Source organism: Megalobrama amblycephala, linkage group LG1 (assembly GCF_018812025.1).
Source record: "Megalobrama amblycephala isolate DHTTF-2021 linkage group LG1, ASM1881202v1, whole genome shotgun sequence".
In the NCBI taxonomy this organism is placed as follows: Eukaryota; Metazoa; Chordata; class Actinopteri; order Cypriniformes; family Xenocyprididae; genus Megalobrama; species Megalobrama amblycephala.
In genome coordinates, this window is record NC_063044.1 from 12072465 (window position 1) to 12090983 (window position 18519).

The 18519-nt window shown below is 36.8% G+C and overlaps 1 protein-coding gene across 5 annotated transcripts in view; it reads right to left on the reverse strand.

The window, feature by feature from the left end:
• Positions 1-6918: 6918 nt before the first annotated feature.
• Positions 6919-18519, reverse strand: part of cyth1a (cytohesin 1a) — a 58650-nt gene continuing 47049 nt past the window's right edge. For 4 of the 5 annotated variants that reach the window (XM_048182046.1, XM_048182039.1, XM_048182053.1 and 1 more), the window contains exons 10-13: positions 12669-12747; positions 11301-11369; positions 10737-10891; positions 6919-8220 (exon numbers count right to left, since the gene is read on the reverse strand). In XM_048182046.1, coding sequence (XP_048038003.1) covers positions 8142-8220; positions 10737-10891; positions 11301-11369; positions 12669-12747 — 382 coding nt within the window. In that variant the 3' untranslated portion in view covers positions 6919-8141. The remainder of the gene's footprint in view (positions 8221-10736; positions 10892-11300; positions 11370-12668; positions 12748-18519) is intronic. The other variant, XM_048182033.1, reaches the window with a different exon arrangement.

Here is an 18519-nt window from a genome sequence, read left to right on the forward strand (position 1 = left end):
ATAGGTTAGTGAATGTAGGTCAAATGGAGCAGTAATTTTTGCCATTAAGTCATTTCTCATCATAAACATAAAGTACAGGTGCATTTAAAGTAACCCTGGGAGTGCAATAAGGAAGGAAGATTTCATCTCAGGAAGATTTTGATCTCTGTTGATGTTTTGGTGAAACACACACAAGAAATGTATACACTTCAAATACATTATTATAGCCTATTCTATTAGATGTTTTTCAAGTGATGTGACTTTTTTTTATTTTCACTTGTATCCAGTAGGCCTGCTGAGCAGTTTTGGCTAGACGTTTTGTGTGCTGAGTTTCCAAGAAGCTGTGGCTGCATCTTTATTGTTATTCCCACAATGCATCCAGTGTAGAATGAAACACAGCCGCTCTTGTGAGCTCAGCCTACAATAATATCTCTTCAGCAGTTTCTCTATGAGTGTGTGTGTGTGCGCGCATGTGTGTGGTATGACTGGTATGATCGACTGTTGCTGAATCAGGCAGGAGCGTGTGAGCGCGAGACCGGGAGGAGCTGCTCTCTTCTGGGAAACAGGCTGTAGTTAATTGGCAACCTGTGAGTTCACACATGGATCTGTTTAGGAGAGGGGACGAGGAATCCCGCAAGTTCAGAGATCTGTCCTCACTCCAGCATGAGACACGAAACTCACGCTAGTCTCACAGCAGCTGCTGCTGCTAAGCGGGCATTGACTGCTCGGCATTTCCAGTATGTTGGCTGCTGCTCAGTTTCCCATCCAGTAAGGAAATCATGACACTGAGTTTGCGCACTGATGATGCATTTTTAAGTGAGCAGGATATACCGCATGTACTTGTTTTACACCACCCTCCATTAGTGCTGCTTGTTAAATGAAACATCACTATTACTGTAACTTTACAGTAAAGTCACATTTGTTAGCATTAATGCATACTTTCTGAAGGCAAACATGTTATGTACATTTATCTATTTTAAAGCCTGTCAATATTATTTTATATTATACAGTATCTCACAGAAGTGAGTACACCCCTCACATTTTTGTTAATATTTTATTATATGCAACAATTCTTTTTTTCAGATCGTCAGAGAGTTCTTTGCCATGAGGTGCCATGTTGAACTTCCAGTGACCAGTATGAAAAAGTGAGAGTGATAACACCAAATTTAACACACCTGCTCCCCATTAACACCTGAAATCTTATAACACTAATGAGTCACATGACACCCGGGAGAGAAAATGGCTAATTGGGCCCAATTTGGACATTTTCACTAAATCGCCAGCGATTTAGACATTAATGGCTGTGTGTTGAGTTATTTTGAGGGGACAGCAAATTTACAGTTATGCAAGCTGTACACTCACTTCTTTACATTGTAGCATGTGTCATTTCTTCAGTGTTGTCACATGAAAAGATATAATAAAATATTTACTGATACTGTAGATGTAGGCCTATATAAAGCTGTATGTTAAAAATCATACATTTGCATAGAGATTTTTATTTTATATATGTTTTGTTTTCATAAACTTACCATATAAAATATATATATATAAAAAAATCAGTATATAGATATTATTAACTTAGTTTCATATACACATTTTATGATGGGTATTTTAGTATGTTATAAAATATAATCATATCTGCATATATGGCAATGTCACTCTAGATATAGGGTGATATAATATATTATACTCTAGATATAATACAGTACATGTCATATATTAGGCTACATTTCAGTATATGGGATTAGATATGGGAACATGTATATTTTACACATTTTAATTATTTAAATGCAGTGATAGAAAGAAGATATATCTGCACAGCAGAAGAATCACAGTCTTTTTGCAGTTGAACTTTGTAAAATTCAGTCATTTATGAGTTCTTATGATGGACAGATGCTTCCTCGCAACACAATATGAGATGTCAAATACTGAATGGCAGATATAGTTACACAACATCAGAAAAATAACTGAGTGTTCCAGCACATCTATTGTTCAATTGTCCAGTTTGTTGAAAGGCCCTTGGATGAAGACACACTGTGTTCTCACGTGTTCACCCTTCCCCAAACAAGTGTAAAACTACCAAAACAAAAAGACCAATCCTTTTGGTTTCATTTGGCATGCTGTGCTCTTTCTCTCTCTCTCTCTCTCTTGTTCTGTATTCCTCCTGTTTCTCGACAATTGTCAAATTTCAACAAAGCAGATCAAACGCCCCTCTGTTCTTTGAGAGTGTGTTCTCAGGAGAGCTGACAGAGTGTATTTACAATAAGAGTGTGTCATGAGGAAATATTTCAGCTGGCTGACTAAAACGTTGGGAGTCATGATAAGACATTCATAGAAGTCCTTAAATATATGACACAGTTTTCTGTAAATTGTGTCGCAACTGTTTTGAGACTGATGTGCCCAGGAAATGAGAAAAGAGGGAAATTTGTAGCAGCCGCTCTTCCCAATCAATGTGAGTGCTGTAATTATTAGATCATAATTTTATATATATATATATATATTACATACATGCGTTACTCACCCGTGCGTGTCTCATCGTATCCGTAAATAGAAAAAGGTTGCTCCTCTTACTTTGGCTGTGTTTAAAGGGGTACTTCAACCAAAAATGAAAATTCAGTCATTAATTACTCACCCTCATGTCGTTCCACATCCTTAAGACCTTCGTTCATCTTCAGAACACAAATTATGATATTTTTGATAAGATCCGATGGCTCAGTGAGGCCTGCATTGCCAGCAATAACACTACATTTTTCAATGCCCAGAAAGGTACTAAAAAATATTTAATACAGTTCATGTGACTACAGTGGTTCAACCTTAATGTTATAAAGCGTTGAGAATACTTTTTGTGCACCAAAAATAACAAAATGTCGACTTTATTCAACAATATCGAGTGATGGGCGATTTCAAAACACTGCTTCATAAAGCTTCGAAGATTTACGAATCTTTTGTTTCGAATCAGTGATTCGGAGCGCGTATCAAACTGCCAAAGTCATGTGAACTATTGAAGTTTCGAAACACTTATGACATAACAAAGCCTCATTTACTGAAATCACATGATTCTGCCACTCTGAACCACTGATTCGAAACAAAAGATTCGTAAAGCTTCGAAGCTTCATGAAGCATCGTTTTGAAATCGCCCATCACTAGATATTGTTGAATAAAGTTGCTATTTTGTTATTTTTGGCACACAAAAAGTATTCTCATTGCTTTACAATATTAAGGCAGGAACACACCAAGCCGACGGCAGTTTTTGTTCGTCGGCCGACTAAGTTTTCTCTGTGTATTCTGCACCGTCGGCTGAAGTTGGTCCTCGTCAGCATTTTTTCAGCCGATTTGACATGTTGAATCGGCGTCGGAGCTCCTCGGGCCAAATGATCATTCTGATTGGCTGTTCAGCTACTGCCACCTGCTGGTACGGAAAGGCATTTCATCTTGCGCAGAACGGACATGCTACTTGGCCGTCAGGTGTCGAGCATCGGTTTGGTGTGTCAGGCCAACTTTGGACCCAGACTCTGGCGGCGTGAGCCAACCCCGCAGTCTGCTTTCATCGCCACTAGTTCGTCGCCGTCGGCTTGGTGTGTTCCTGCCTTTAAGGTTAAACCACTGTAGTCAAATTAACTGTTTTAAATATGCCTTTAGTAGCTTTCTGGGCACTGAAACTGTTAATTATCTTGTTGCCAATAGAGGCCTCACCGGATTTTATGAGGTCGAGTGTGGAACAACATTGTGAGTGTGAGTAATTAATGACTGACTTTTCATTTTTGGGTGAACCCTTTCAGTCCATTTTTTATGTCCTTCCTTCCATCTTATTCACTCGGATGTACGTCGTTGCTTACGAGTGCCCACTACTGGCGGAACATTTATTAGGCTAATTACAAAAAACGAAAATGCTAACAATAAGAACTGAGGGATTTGAAATGTTGTCGCGGAAATGGTGTTTTTATTACTTAACAGGCGAGTGTATTTTACTGAACAGATAAATTGCCATGCAGCTCTTTGATAGAGTTAATTGTAAAGCATTATCTGTTGTAAAGAGTCATATTCATTCACACGTCACGCATTGCCATAACTTTTTACCATATTTTTTTTGTTTGTTTTAAAAGTTACATAGTGTACCTTTAACTTTTTGGGTCTGTTTCAACTGGCCACTGGTTATAATGTATCACTAACCAGTCCAGCAGTCACTGTAGGCTATTCCTCGTGCAGCTGTGTGATTGTATTCTCTGGGCTCTGTGTGTGAACGCCATCTGTGACATGCATGCATTACCAATGAAAATAATTCAGAATCATTTATTACAAACAAAGCGTTTACCGTAATCCAATTACAATGGAAGCCTATGGGCAAGAGATGGTTCAAATGCAGAAATGATAAGTGCTTATATTATCTGAACAAAATGCGTTTCATTTGAGATATAAAGTCGAGTAATGCATCCTTCAAGTAGTGCGATTACTAATCCAGGCATATCAGTTTCTAAATATGTGTATCAGGCATGCGGATGGAGTTTCTGCAACGGTTCTTCACACATCCTTTTTCTGGTAGTTACATTGTCATCGTGACAAGTTGAAAGATTCAATCAAACTTTGCCCAGTCCTTGTGATTTTACCCAATAAGTCACCCAATAATTATATTATCATCATCTATTATCTAATGTTTACATCTTGTGGGTGCATTTTTGAAACCATATGTATTTTAAATCCTGGTACTTGTCCCAAAATACTTCTAATTCAAGTGCATTATTGTATTTATTCCACTATTATTAATTAAATTATTATAAAATACTTCATAATCCAAAGTTAACAACATTTATGATCACTAAGACTAATAGTATAAATACTCATAGAGTATAACACTCAACAAATTGCTTCTGTTTAATAAATTATTAAATAACACCACATGGATTAATAGGGTTTATTTATGAGTTGATGAATGATAAAGCAGCTAATATTCACATTGGAAAGAAAATTGTGCAGAATCAAAATATACCAGTTTTTAATGATTTTGGTAACACTTTATTATAGTCAGGGTACCCCCAGGATCCTCCAAATGAAATTCAAGGCTTTTTAAGACCTTTTTAATACCATTTTAAATGAAATTCAATGCCAACTTCGTACCCATTCTGACAGAAGTATGAGGGGAAAATGTCAAATCTGTATAAATTTTGAACCCTAGAAAATAATTAATTCGGCATATATTTTTATACCTATACTATAAATATTTTATTTACCATAGGCCTACTAAATGTAAACAGCAGTGTCTCTCTCATTGTTACAGAGTGTAATATAATTATATAGGCTAATACTATGATGTAATTGATGTAATACTACTAATGTAATTGATGTAATACTACTAATATACTAATATAATACTACTAATATAATACTATTAATTGCAATAGTCTGGTGCAACTTCTCACATCCAACAAGGTGCATGGAATAAAAAAAAATAGTAATTTAGGAACAAAACCAGCAACACTCATAGATGCCATGGAGGGGTCAGAAATAAACAAAAAACTGAAGCTATATATATCAACTTTATTTTGCCAAAAAATAAAAATCTCTCATTGTTATTAGTTTTTAACATTTAGTGGAAGTAGGCTGTTTTCCTTTACTTCATGCTAGCTTAAATAAAATTAAAATTTTGCACTGAACAACACTGTACAGAACAAATACAACCCTTGAATACATTTGTACACTCTTCTGTTTCTTGACATGGTAGCATCGGACGCGTTTCGGTGATTTAAAACGACGCTCGTGACTTAAAGTCGAGTGCTTTTACTGTAATTTAGGCAAGCGCGCTCATAATAGAAGCGACGCGGTTGAGAGCGCGGCTCATGGTTGCATAGCAACGACAGACGCCACTGGAGCGAAAGCGCATTGGAAAGGAGAATGCCGGCGCGGCCGCGTATGTGACGCGTACTAGAGAATAATAATTATAATAATAATAATAATTTAGCGGGCCGGATTATGTTTTATTTTTGAGATCAGTTGCGGGCCGTAAATGGCCCGCGGGCCGGCAGTTTGAGACCACTGGACTAGACTATCACAGAACGCTGACACAATCAGCAACCCAATGATGATTTTCATTCAATCCGAGCACAGATATTGACTCGTATTACTCGTATAATACTCGTACTCGGCAGAAGTGCTTTATCCGTACCGGATACTCGTTTCAGCCGAGTATCCGGCTCATCTCTAGTAATTTACCTCACTTGCCTAGTAACCATAGTAACGGGTGCGCGAGCTTTCGCGCTTACTGCTATGACGTGGAGAGCGAGGTGCACTCAACATTACGCTGCATGAATTTTTAATTAGCCTACACTAGTAACAGTTCATTTTGTTACGGTATGAACTTAATCCTAGGAAAAGTTAAAAAATAAAAAAAATAAAAATAAGACCTTTGTAACGAAATCCAAGACTTTGTATACCAAATTCAAGGCTATTAAGGCCTTAATTTTAGATGATCAAATTTAAGACTTTTTCAATGCTTTTAAGACCCCGCGGGTACCCTGTATAGTGCATATGTACTTACTGTAGTGATAACTACATTATGCATAATGTTATAAAACTAAGCCTAAACCAAACCAAACCCTATTCCTAACCTTATAGTAAGTACATGTTGCTAATATTACTCAGTACTTAAATGTATAATTATACTGTAACAAGGACACATTAAAATAAAGTGTAACCGACTCACTGAAAATCCTATTACATCTTACCTTCTGAATCATTAGCAGGAAAAGTAGTAAAGATGTCATGATGGCGCCACCTGCTGGTATTTTCCAGATATTGCATATGCACTGTGTTCCTATTTTCTGATTTTTTGCTTTTAGTTTTCTTTTTAGTAAGCAACAGCAATCTTTTGAGGAAAGAAAAACAGCCATTCTGATCTCAGAGTTTATGTGACTGAATCAAAAAGACAAAAATGAAAACACAAACACATCTGCTATAATATCTTTATTTCAGCATGATCTGGCTACCACTACAATGGTATCGACCTCCAGAAAATCAAAATTAAAAAAAAAAAAAAAAAGAAAGAAAGAAAATGGCACTCAACTAGTACAATACTGCTACATACAGTACACACATTTATAAAATGGAAACCAATATTCTCTATACACTAAAGTATGTACATCTTTGATAAATTAAATCAATACTGCTTAGATTGAATATTTAGCGTGAAGAATAACTGCTAGACCGATGGAAACCCAAGAAAGAAGGGGTGACTGGAGAAAAGCGAGCAGGCACTGGAGCATCCGGAGGACTTCAGTCGTTACTGACGTTTAAATGTTTTTAGGCACATTTACTCATTGTTTGGAGGTCCAAACGCTCTGGGTTAAAAGACCTCACAGAAAATAAAAACATTACCATCTGTTAATTACCGCCCTGTCTATCTGAGAGGTAGTACCAATGCTTGATATCCTTATAATGACGATATCTCATAATTTTGCTTATGTGTGCAGAACACCTACCAAAATAAACTACTGCAGCAGCTTCTCACAACACACTATATGCGTATGTCGTGTTTCAAGAAACGCTGGCGTCTGCCTAGAAAACAAACAAATGCCCATGGAGCCGTTTACCGTCAGGGGCCAACGCATCTAGGGTGACTTCCCACCCTTTCCTTTATCTGTTGCAAATAATAGAAGTTTCTTTGAAAATGTTTTTACAATTAAATACACAAATAAACCTCTGAGGACCAAGCCGCTTGTGCACGATAAAAAATGTAAAAATACACGTATTGCCTGTACATTTCATAGCACAAAGGAAATCTTCCTTTTCCGAAGCACGTAGGAACTTTCTGTCAGACCTGCTGATTTCAGATAATGCAAGTGCGCGCGTGTGCAAGAGAGACGAAAGGGATAGAAAGAGGAGAGAGAGACAAAGAGAATATTTTGGTTGAGCATGAGGAAAAATGTTCTCTTTGGGGGTTTCAAGGAAGCAGTAGCGAGTTAAAAAAGCCCACCGACTTCCTTTTAACACACACACACACACTTTAGCAAGAAGACTTTTAAAAAGAGGCGCAAAGGTTTGACCTCGCTGATCCTGGTGAAGATTTCTTTCTGAAGTTGGAGGTTGTTTTCGACTCTTCACAGCTCGCTTGCCTCCACGAGGGGAAGCGGTTCCAGTAGCCCTGAATCTGTAACACCACGTCCTGAGCAGCTCTAGTGTCTCTTCACGGAGGAGACCTTCTTCTTCCTTGCTGCCAGCATCTCGTAGAAAGGATCTCTACTGATAGCCGCTCTGGAGATAAAAACGAAGAAGAATATTATGAAAAACGGGCCCATTATGCTTTTTCCCCTTTCATACTGTGTAATACAGCTGTTTATGGATGTAAAAGGCCTGCAAAGCTTTAGAGATCAAAATGCACAACAAATAATATTATTGTGTCCTACATGAACGAACCGATTCTGAACTGCTGAAACGAGTCGTCAGTAATTCCAGTCTTACTTCCAGCTGAACCTACGTAGGTTTGTAACAAATAAGCATAATGCCAGCTTATGGTCTTCATTGGCTGATCAATGTCTACTTTGAACCTCAACCACTGTAGTTGTAGATGAGTCCTCCTGGAGGAGTTTGGTTCATGTCGAGAAGATGCTGTTTTCTGAGCTGGGAGAGCAAATCCACTTTTCATGCAATCACAACAGCCAATCAGAGCAGAGGAGGCTCGCGGAAAGGAGGGGTTTAGAGAGACTGAATCTGTACGAACTGTTTCAGGCTCTTTAAGAAATGAGGTGATGCGCAATGTATATTATGATAAAATTAAAGTGTTCTTTGACCTATTGTAAATCTATTGGAGACTGCCAAAACAAAATTAGAAGCCTTTAAAATAGCATTATAGGGGCACTTTAAAGCTAAAGCTTACTTGGCTGGAGTTTAAACGGCACTTAATATTCAATTATGTTATTGATTTGACTGCACTGACACTATTGGATAAGAACAAAGCTCAAATTGAGCTGAATTGTATAAAGCACTATTGAAATAGATGTTTTAAAATAAAGCATGATGTATAGTTCAAGTAAGGTACAGTATAATATGATATAACATGAATAATGTACAGTCAGATGGTCATTGTTACAAAAACTTAAATTTCACAACTATAATAAATGTTATCTAATATCAGAAGAAAGAGTGTGAAGAAAAATGAGAGACATGAAACTAGCACAGATATATAGGAAATTGCTTGAATAGTACAATAATCAGTAATACAGTTTTGTGTCATTAGGGGCTTTCGCACCAGAGGAACCTTTTCATAGTTCCCAGAACTATTGGCGAAAGTACCCGGATTTTGCCATGTTAGCACTGCAGGAACAAGGAACAATTTTACTTCTAGAAACTCCTTTTAGGGGAACTAAATTAGCTCCTACTTCAGAGTAGGGTCTAAACCAGCACTATAGGAACTATCAGTGACATAAGTGTATGTTGATTGGCCAAACACACGCAAAACACCGGCACCCAGAGTACACACACAGTTTATAGCCTATATATTTACTCCACAAAATAACTCTATGAACTTGGAAAACAATTTTGCACTGATAAGGGACAACACAAACTAAGAAAACATATTTTATTACATAAACAGTTTATACATAGAAAAAACTTTTTGATTCATCAAAATATTCACCATTAGCAGCTATCTGACCTAAACTGGGTTCTAATTGGTTCATTGTATCTAAACTTAATTGGCAATCAATTGTTGAAGCTATTAAGGTGTGCTGACCCAAAAATCTTTTCAAAACCTGGGTCAAGTTTAAACCAGTAACCAGGCATTACAGCTGGCAAAGGGGCATGACTGACTTTGACATGTATATATTGCCATTATTATGTAATCAAAATGAAAATTATTATTGCTTGTCTTCAATAACCATGTCAAGTTACTGTAATGTATTTGCACCAAAATATAATAAGGATTTATGGTGATATCGTCCAAAACCACAATTTGCCTGGGGTGTTTCCAAACTTTTGGAGGGCAGTGTAAGTAGAAAATCAAACACAACTTTGAGGGGACCAAACGAAACATGATTATGTATTTCTACTAAGCTAGTGACATTGGAAATCAACCACACGACAAACGCTAATATACTGTTTTTCATATACTGTCTTCTTTCTCAGAAACAGTTCTAATAACATATTAGACAAGCTGTTAAACCAGGGGTCTCCAATGCTCCTGGAGGGCTACTGTCCTGCAGAGTTTAGCTCCAACCCTAGTTAAACACACCTGAACCAGCTAATCAAGGTCTTACTATAGGCAAGAAAACTCCAGGCAGGTGTGTTAAGGCAAGTTGGAGCTAAACTCTTCAGGACAGTTGCCCTCCAGGAGCAGGATTGGAGACCCCTGTGTTAAACAAATCATAAACTGATGAAGACAGAGATTGTAAGCATTGTGTCCTCAGGCTCTGGCGATTTCAGCTCTGTCAAAATAAAGGTTTGCTGTGCTGTCAAAATAAAAGTCACAACAACAAGCGCAGTATACGTCACTGAATAGTTCCTACTGGCAGTGCGAATGCAATGAGGAAAACGGCCCTAGGGGAACTATAGAACTACCCGGTGCGAAAGCCCCTAATATACAAGAAAAATATTTGACTCCACAATGTTGCAATTGACCAATCAGAAACAAGAGAGAGACCAGTGAGCTGTGTAATAAAACTGGGATATTTAACAATTATTCTGGATTAAACTCAACCTATATACTACAGGCTAAAGAAAATTACCATAAATGGCTGGATTTAAACCAAAATTTCCCTTTAATCAACACTCACTTAATGCTGTTCATCCATTCATCTTTCTCCTCGGCGGTGGGAGCAGAGATGCGGTAGAAGGTGTGGTTTCCTTCGACGACCCGTCCGTCCGCCTCTGTCTTACATGCCTTGATCACCTGGTCCTTATTGTCAGGGATGAAGAGCTCAAAGCAGTTCTGAGAAGCAAACACATGCAGACGATCACATGTCTGACCACTAGGAGGAGACACAGTGTGTTTGACAGTGAATTATGAGGCTGCATCACCATACTTACACTACGCATTCAAGTGTGCAAGTCACTGTTTGAAGTGTGAAATAAGTCACTGTGAACTTTTTACAACGCGTCTCTGCATTCGAACACCTTTGGCACTACTATGATTTGAGACGCACTATGCCTTGCACACTATAGTATGGATATGTTATTGGGATGCAGCCCAAGTGTTGAATTCTATCATGGTAAAAGATCATTGTGCAAACATAGGGACAGATTCTGCAAATCAACTCCTCCACACAGCAGATCAGAGGAAAGTTAAATTGTCCCTAGATAATCAGGAAAAGTTTAAACTGCTGAAAAAGATGTTTTACCGGCTTCTTGTCCTCCACTTCACGAATGCTGAGGTTTTCCAGAGGGATGATGCCTCTTGGTTCTTTATCCTACATAAAAAAAAAAAAAAAAAACATAAGTTACTGTTTATCATAAATTGTTAAAAAATAAATAAATAAATAAATAAATAAATAAATAAATAAATAAAAATGAAAGGTAATTGCAACTTTTTACTGTGAGTTTTTCACAATTGCGAGTTTATATCTCACAATTCTGACTACTTTTCTTAGATTTGCAAGATATAAAGTCGCATTTGCCATTTATAAAGTCAGAATTGTAAGATATAAAGTCAGAATTGTGGAATGTAAATCACAATTCTGGGAAAAAAAGTTTCCTCAATTGGACTTTGCAATTCTGAGAAAAGTCAGAATTGGGACATATAAACTTGCAATTGCGGAAAAAAAAAGGTCAGAATTGCAAGAAATTTTGAGTTTATATCTCGCAATTCTGACATTATAACTCGAAATTCTGACTTTATTTCTCATAATTGTGATTTTATATCTCGCAATTTTGACATTATAACTCTCAGTTGACTTCACAAGACTTTATATCTTGCAATTGACCCTTCGCCGGGAGTTTGATTGACAATCGATCTAACCAATCATAACACCAAATCCGCCATTTTGTCCGCCAAAGCAGTCAGGAGTTAGAAGATTAACCTCGGTGGACTTGAACTTGAAAAATGGTGTGTACTGACGTCGTTCTGCGTTTGAAACAACATTCTTTCTCATGTTCATTCATGTTTATTTGATGCTATGAATTAACTAGTAGGAAGAGATGATCGGTTCAGGAGCCTTTTGAGCTGAGGCGCTACAGCAATCTGTCACGACACATTAAAGAGCCACAAAACGGTTTTTATTGTTCGAATTTCTTAAAAAATTACACAGTTTGAAAGCTGGGACTTTGTTTAATATCATAAGTAACCTGCTCTGTCTTGTCTGTCGACGTGTTGTCAGTGTCCTCTTTGCTCCGCAATGTATTTTTCACTGCGTGTGGCGTGACAGCACCATGGCTTGTCGGACAAAGCAACCATAACAAGGGGAGGCGGGTCTTTGCGAAGGGTCAATTATGAGAAAAAACTCAGAATTGTGAGATAAAAAGTCACAATTGTGTGTTATAAAGTCACAATTGTGAGATATAAACCATTCTGACTTTATAACCCAAAGTTACGAGTTCATATCTTACAATTCTGAGAAAAAAAGTCTTGTGTTAACTCACAATTATCTTTTTATTTTTATTCAGTTATGGAAACAAGCTTCCATATTATATATACACTTAGGTCTTCACTAATTAACTAAAGTAATAAATCCACAGCACCTACTGTAGCATGACGTTTTTTCAGTACTTACAGTAGTGTACTCAAAGTAGTAAAGGCAGTTATCTGTGAGGATGAACCACCGTCTTTTCCAGGTTTTGACGCGTCCCCCTGAGGAACAAAAGATGAGCATTATCCTTCCGTGCAACGAGATGCCAGATGCCACAGATCCGTGCAGCTGAAGATTTGAGCGGCAGAAGAGCAGACAGACAGACAGATGAACAGACAATGAGAGCTCTTCTACAGCCACTCCATGTGTCCAATAAGGCCCAAGCACAGCATTCCTTACCAGCAGCACACCATGCTCAAACCACTCCATCAATGAACCTCCACAACTATCAGACATCACCCGATAGTTGTCATTCCTCTTAACCTGACTGAAAAGATCCCTTTACTTCCTAAAAGACCAGCACAATGTACATTGTGTTTAAACAGAGCACTATTCTATCCATATCTAGCTATGATTTAGATGAGGGACAAGGGGGAACCAGTGTGATGCAAACTTATCATCACTTCAGCGCTCTCTAATGATGTTAACCACCTATAATATATATAAATAATATATATAATATATATATATATATAAATATATATATAAATATATATAATAAATAACAGACTGTGTTAGTAATCTGCTGACAGACTCTGATGTCAGGTTAAGCTCACATTCTTCACTCATTTTCCCATGGCCCTCTCTATAGGGACTGCAAGTTAAACACGGCGCTCAGTGATCCGAGGATGACCTCTGACCTCTGCCACCCTCGTTTCCTCTGCAGGGAAATCTGATCACAGTGGCAAAGGAGATGCCTTTATGAAAATGAATAGACAGTATAGTGCAACTGTGTGTCATGGTAGTTGATGCATAACATGACCGTAGACAGTTATTAATCAATATTAATAATAAAAAAATATATATGCACAAGGGAAAAAATATTTTTCCATTTATTCAGCATTCCCAAATTTTAGCTGATTTTGCAGTGTATTTTTATGAATTAATTTTCAAAAGTGCTGTACAAATATCCTATGAAGTCTCTCAACGAATATGAGCTTATAAAATCTGCATGCAAAATTACTATGAAATAATTAGCAAAATGCTGTTTAGGCCTGTCGCGATTATTGATTAGTTGTAGGATTGCGGTTATTTCATATAATTGCAATTACTTGAGATAACTGCAGTTTAAGTTTCAGTCACATTTTGCAATTCAAATCATTTAAATTTAAATGAAAATATTAAAAAATATTATTCTGAAGGATCATGTGACTGGCTGCTGAAAATTTTGCTTTGCCACCACAGTAACAAATTACATTTTAAAATATATTCATTTAGAAAATACTTATTTTAAATTGTAATAATATTATATTAATATACTTTGATCAAATAAATGCAGCCTTGGTGAAAATTTGAGACTTCTTTCAAAAACATTTTTAAAAATCTTAATTATTCCAAACATTTCACTGTTTATTATAGTATATTAAAAAAGAGCAGTAAAGAAAATCATATGGGCATATTTAATAGTTCCAAAGTAAAATATAAAAAAATCATCAGGGCAAAATTCATGATCGTAACAGGCCTAATGTTATTTAAATTAGTTTTAGATGATACGGCACTGCACACAAGCAGGGCATGTCAACCACCCTAAAGCTTTTCTGCTGAACAGGATCCTGATCCTCCTGCATTACAGACTGTCATTGTATTCGAGTACTGGCATGAGCGACAAACAAAACAAACACGGATCAGAGCACTACAGCAGGTGAGAGTTTCTGAGCAAGCTGATTGGCTGAGTTATCGGCCGTGATTAATGATCACTCCAGGTGCGGTCGCAGAGCAGAAGCCCCGTCCAGAAATGTCTCTCAGAGGGAGGAGATTTGTGGAGAGGGAAGTGAGGAGGCCGTGCTGGGCAGACTGACACTGATACGGGGCTGGGTGATGGATGGGCCTTCCTAGTCACATCTCTGACATGACAACAGGAAGCTACAGCAATTCCACGTCTTTAGAATTTTTTTCTTTTCTTTCTTAGAATTTTTGGAAACAACACTTTTCTCACTATTAACTAGTTGCTTATTAGCATGCATATTACTGGGATATTGGATGTTTATTAGTTCTTATAAAGCACATATTAATGCCTTATTCTGCATGACCTTAGTTTACATCCCTAATCCTACCCAATACCTAAACTTAACAACTACCTTAATAAGAAGTAATTAGGAGTTTATTGAGGCAAAAGTCATAGTTAATAGTGAGAATTGGACCCTAATCTAAAGTGTGACAATGTTTTATATGTATGCTGATGTATATGCTAATTCTCAAGTAAATGGAACACTTTAGATACGGTTTTATTTTGGTATCAGCCTTAGTGATGTTTGATACATCAATTGAAACCCACCCTCACCCAGCATCCTAGTGGTGAGTCCGATCTGACCAAACACACACACACGCACACACACACAAACACACACGAACAAACAATTTCCTCAGCGCTACAGTCCAGCATCACACACACACACACACACACACACACACACACACCAATAATTTTTCGTACAGCATGAAGAATAGCAGTCTTTGGTCCAGATGCAGTTTTCTGACTCAGTCTAAACAGATCAAACACCACTTGAATGTTCACTCCAGACATCCAACCATTAGCAGTAAAATGACTGAATATCATTTTTAAAGGAAGAGTTCATAGAGAAATGAAAATTCTGTCATAATTCTGTCCCGAAAAGGTATGAGTTCCTTCTTCCATTGAAAAAAAAAACAAAAAACTTTAGATTAAATTTGAGAAAGTCCAAGCTGCTCTTTTCCATACAAACGTGGGTGGGCGATTTGAGCAAAAACCTATATTATGATATTTAAGAATTTTATTTCACTATAACGATATAAATCAAGATATTTAGTTATTTTGCCTGAAATAAGATTGTGACAATAAAATTTTAGATATTATTGAAACTTCATAATTCTCAACACCAATTCGCTAATATTACGTTTAATGGAACGAGCCTTGGAAGAGCCAGGATATTTTTTTTTAATGTAACTGATTGTGTTCATCTGAAAGAAGATAGTCATATACACCTAGGATTAGCTTGAAGGTGAGTAAATCATGGGATCACTGTCATTTTTGGGTGAACTATCCCTTTAAGAACTATGTTTGATTAACATAGATGGCAGCAGGTTTATTACGCTGCTGTCACTTTAAGACGATATGCACAGATGTAATATATTGACACAACATATGCTTAAGTTTATTCAAGAAATAACTGACTGCATTTACAAGGATACTCAATATGGCAGGAATTTTTTGGCATAAGTTTGTGTGTATCTGCCATTCAAGAACGATAAGAAGCAAACAAACTGGCAACACACGAGTACCAAATTGAGTTCTCTTTCATGGCTTATTGTGCCTGAATGGTTTAAAATAGCTTGAGTGTTTAAATGGGAAAGGCTTAAAAATGCTTGCTGCTAAAAAGAAAATGATAAAATTCCAAAATATCGCCCACCCCTACTTACAATGATTCTGAATAAGGACAGATGCTGTTCCACAGGAAAAGTCATATGAGTTTGGAACAATGCAACGGGTGAGGAAACAATGACAGATTTTTAATTTTTGGGTGAACTATCCTTTAATCTTACATGTTTAATCTGTTGCTGTTTTCATTGGTGTTTGTAGGGCTCCGTTCAGACTGAGAGGAAGCAGAAAATACTGCAGCTCCCAAAGTGGAAATGACACAGAGAAAGAGAACGTTTTGAACACCACATCAAACAGAGAGAGGTGCTCTTCAATACAGTGGTCACAAAATCAAAAACCAAGCACCCGCCACCATACAGAGACAGGGCGGCACGAGGACGAATCGCTGATTCGATGGATAAAACGAGCCATCAGACAAACAAATGAAGGAACATGTAAAAACTAGAGTAAACTCATGGAAAGACGAACCCCATGGAAAAATAATGAACCTACAGTGGCTAATAACAGAAACAGGGGACAGGAAGCAAGGCTGATCACCAAAAGCACCTGAGAGCGGAGAGATGAGCGATTGTTTGGGAAGAGCAGGTGTACATACCTCCTGAGGGAAAGACAACAGCCAAAATCATGGGAACAAACAAACAAACGAGGAAGAAAAGGAAACAAAAATAATTAAATTAAATAGGAAATCATACTCCCCACACGCTGCCTCTCTGATCAAAGAAAGTACTGTGAATTACAGAGGACCGCTCCAAAAATAAAACAGGGGATGAAAGTACAAGTGTACACTAGAATCGGCAGACATTCAATTCACAATCATTTATGGGGAAAAGGAAAATGTCTCTTTTCAGACCCTTTTTGGCCTGGTCTATATTGATAAGCATGTAGTACAACAATAAAGAACTTACTTTGTTATGATACTTGTATTGCAAATCCATTCCACTCCAATCATTACTGATGTAGAGAGTCATATTTGTGTCAATTATGTTTAATTTCTTACTTAATTATAAGATGGAAGGAACACTAAACATTAAGCTGAATTTGAACTTCTTTAACTTTGGTCGACAACTTTCCAAGTTAAATATTATATTTTTATTCAGTGTTTATTGGCACTCTATAGTATCCCCAATGGAAATTCCTTCCATAAATCATTAGCTGACATGACATGGGTTTGGTAACTTTCTTTGAAGCCTCTATAATGCTCTAAAGCCATCTTTAGTCATTATATTACATTAATAAGACACCTTAAGGCCCGATAACAACAAGAATGATAACTATAATATAAAGATAACTATACCGATAATTTGCTTCCACACCAACGAATGATAACAGTCTGTTTATTATAAGCTAAAGCACTGTGGTTTTAAAGTGTGTACAACATGTTTTGCTGTTCTTGTTGCATTTACACGTTTTAACCAGCAGATGTCTTCAGCATGCTATGTTTGGAGTGAATAGCTAGTGTAATCGATCTAATCTAACAGTGAATTTAGCTGACAAAGTCAATATATTGGAATAAAAACAGCTCATGGTCTTTTTCACTGCAACTTCAAAGAAAGCAAGGCAATGTTGTTGAAACTAGCGCTGGATACCTGAGGTAATTTTATGTTACACTGTTTGTTACACTGGCATAATGATCTCAATCGTTAATACTTCTCACCATTAATTCCGACGGTATGACCGATTGTTTTCCTTATATCCATTTTCTTTAACCTATCCTTGAAAAGGGGGTTTGACTTGTCAAACGGTGGATTTTTCTGGACCTCTGCGATTAACTTCTCTGCAATGACTCTGCCATTTTAAATGCGCGAGCCCTTAAATTAGAATGGATTCTGATTGGCTGTCAGTGTTTTGTCATTCAAGCTGGAAAAAAATCATTCTAAAAGCGATCCCAACGTTGTCGTTTCTCTATATTGTTATCGTTATATAGTTGTGGTGTATAATTTGCTATACTTTCATATTTAGAACGATTTTTAGAAATATATCTTTATCATTATCTTTATAGTTATCATTCTTGGTGTGAACGGGCCTTTATTCTCATGAATAATTTTAAGAAAAGTTATCAAAGCAATAAGACTTTACTTGTGGTAAAAGTCAGTTTATCTTCAATAAATCATTACATGTGTGAATCCGAATAATTCAAATAACTGTAGGAAGTTTACAGCTGCTAAGCAATGTAGAAACTTGTCGCATAAACATAGAAACATCAGCATTTTACAGTATTCATGGATATACCTTTAATGAATATAATTAATTATAATTCAAGATGTTATAATGCATTATTCTCACTAATGGTGTAAACATGAATATTAAGTATTATGATGCATTATACAGAAATTCCTGAAAACTGTTTATGAAAATATTGCAGATTACAAAGGGAAACTATTACGAATAATGTTATGAAAAGATTTATAATACATTATATAG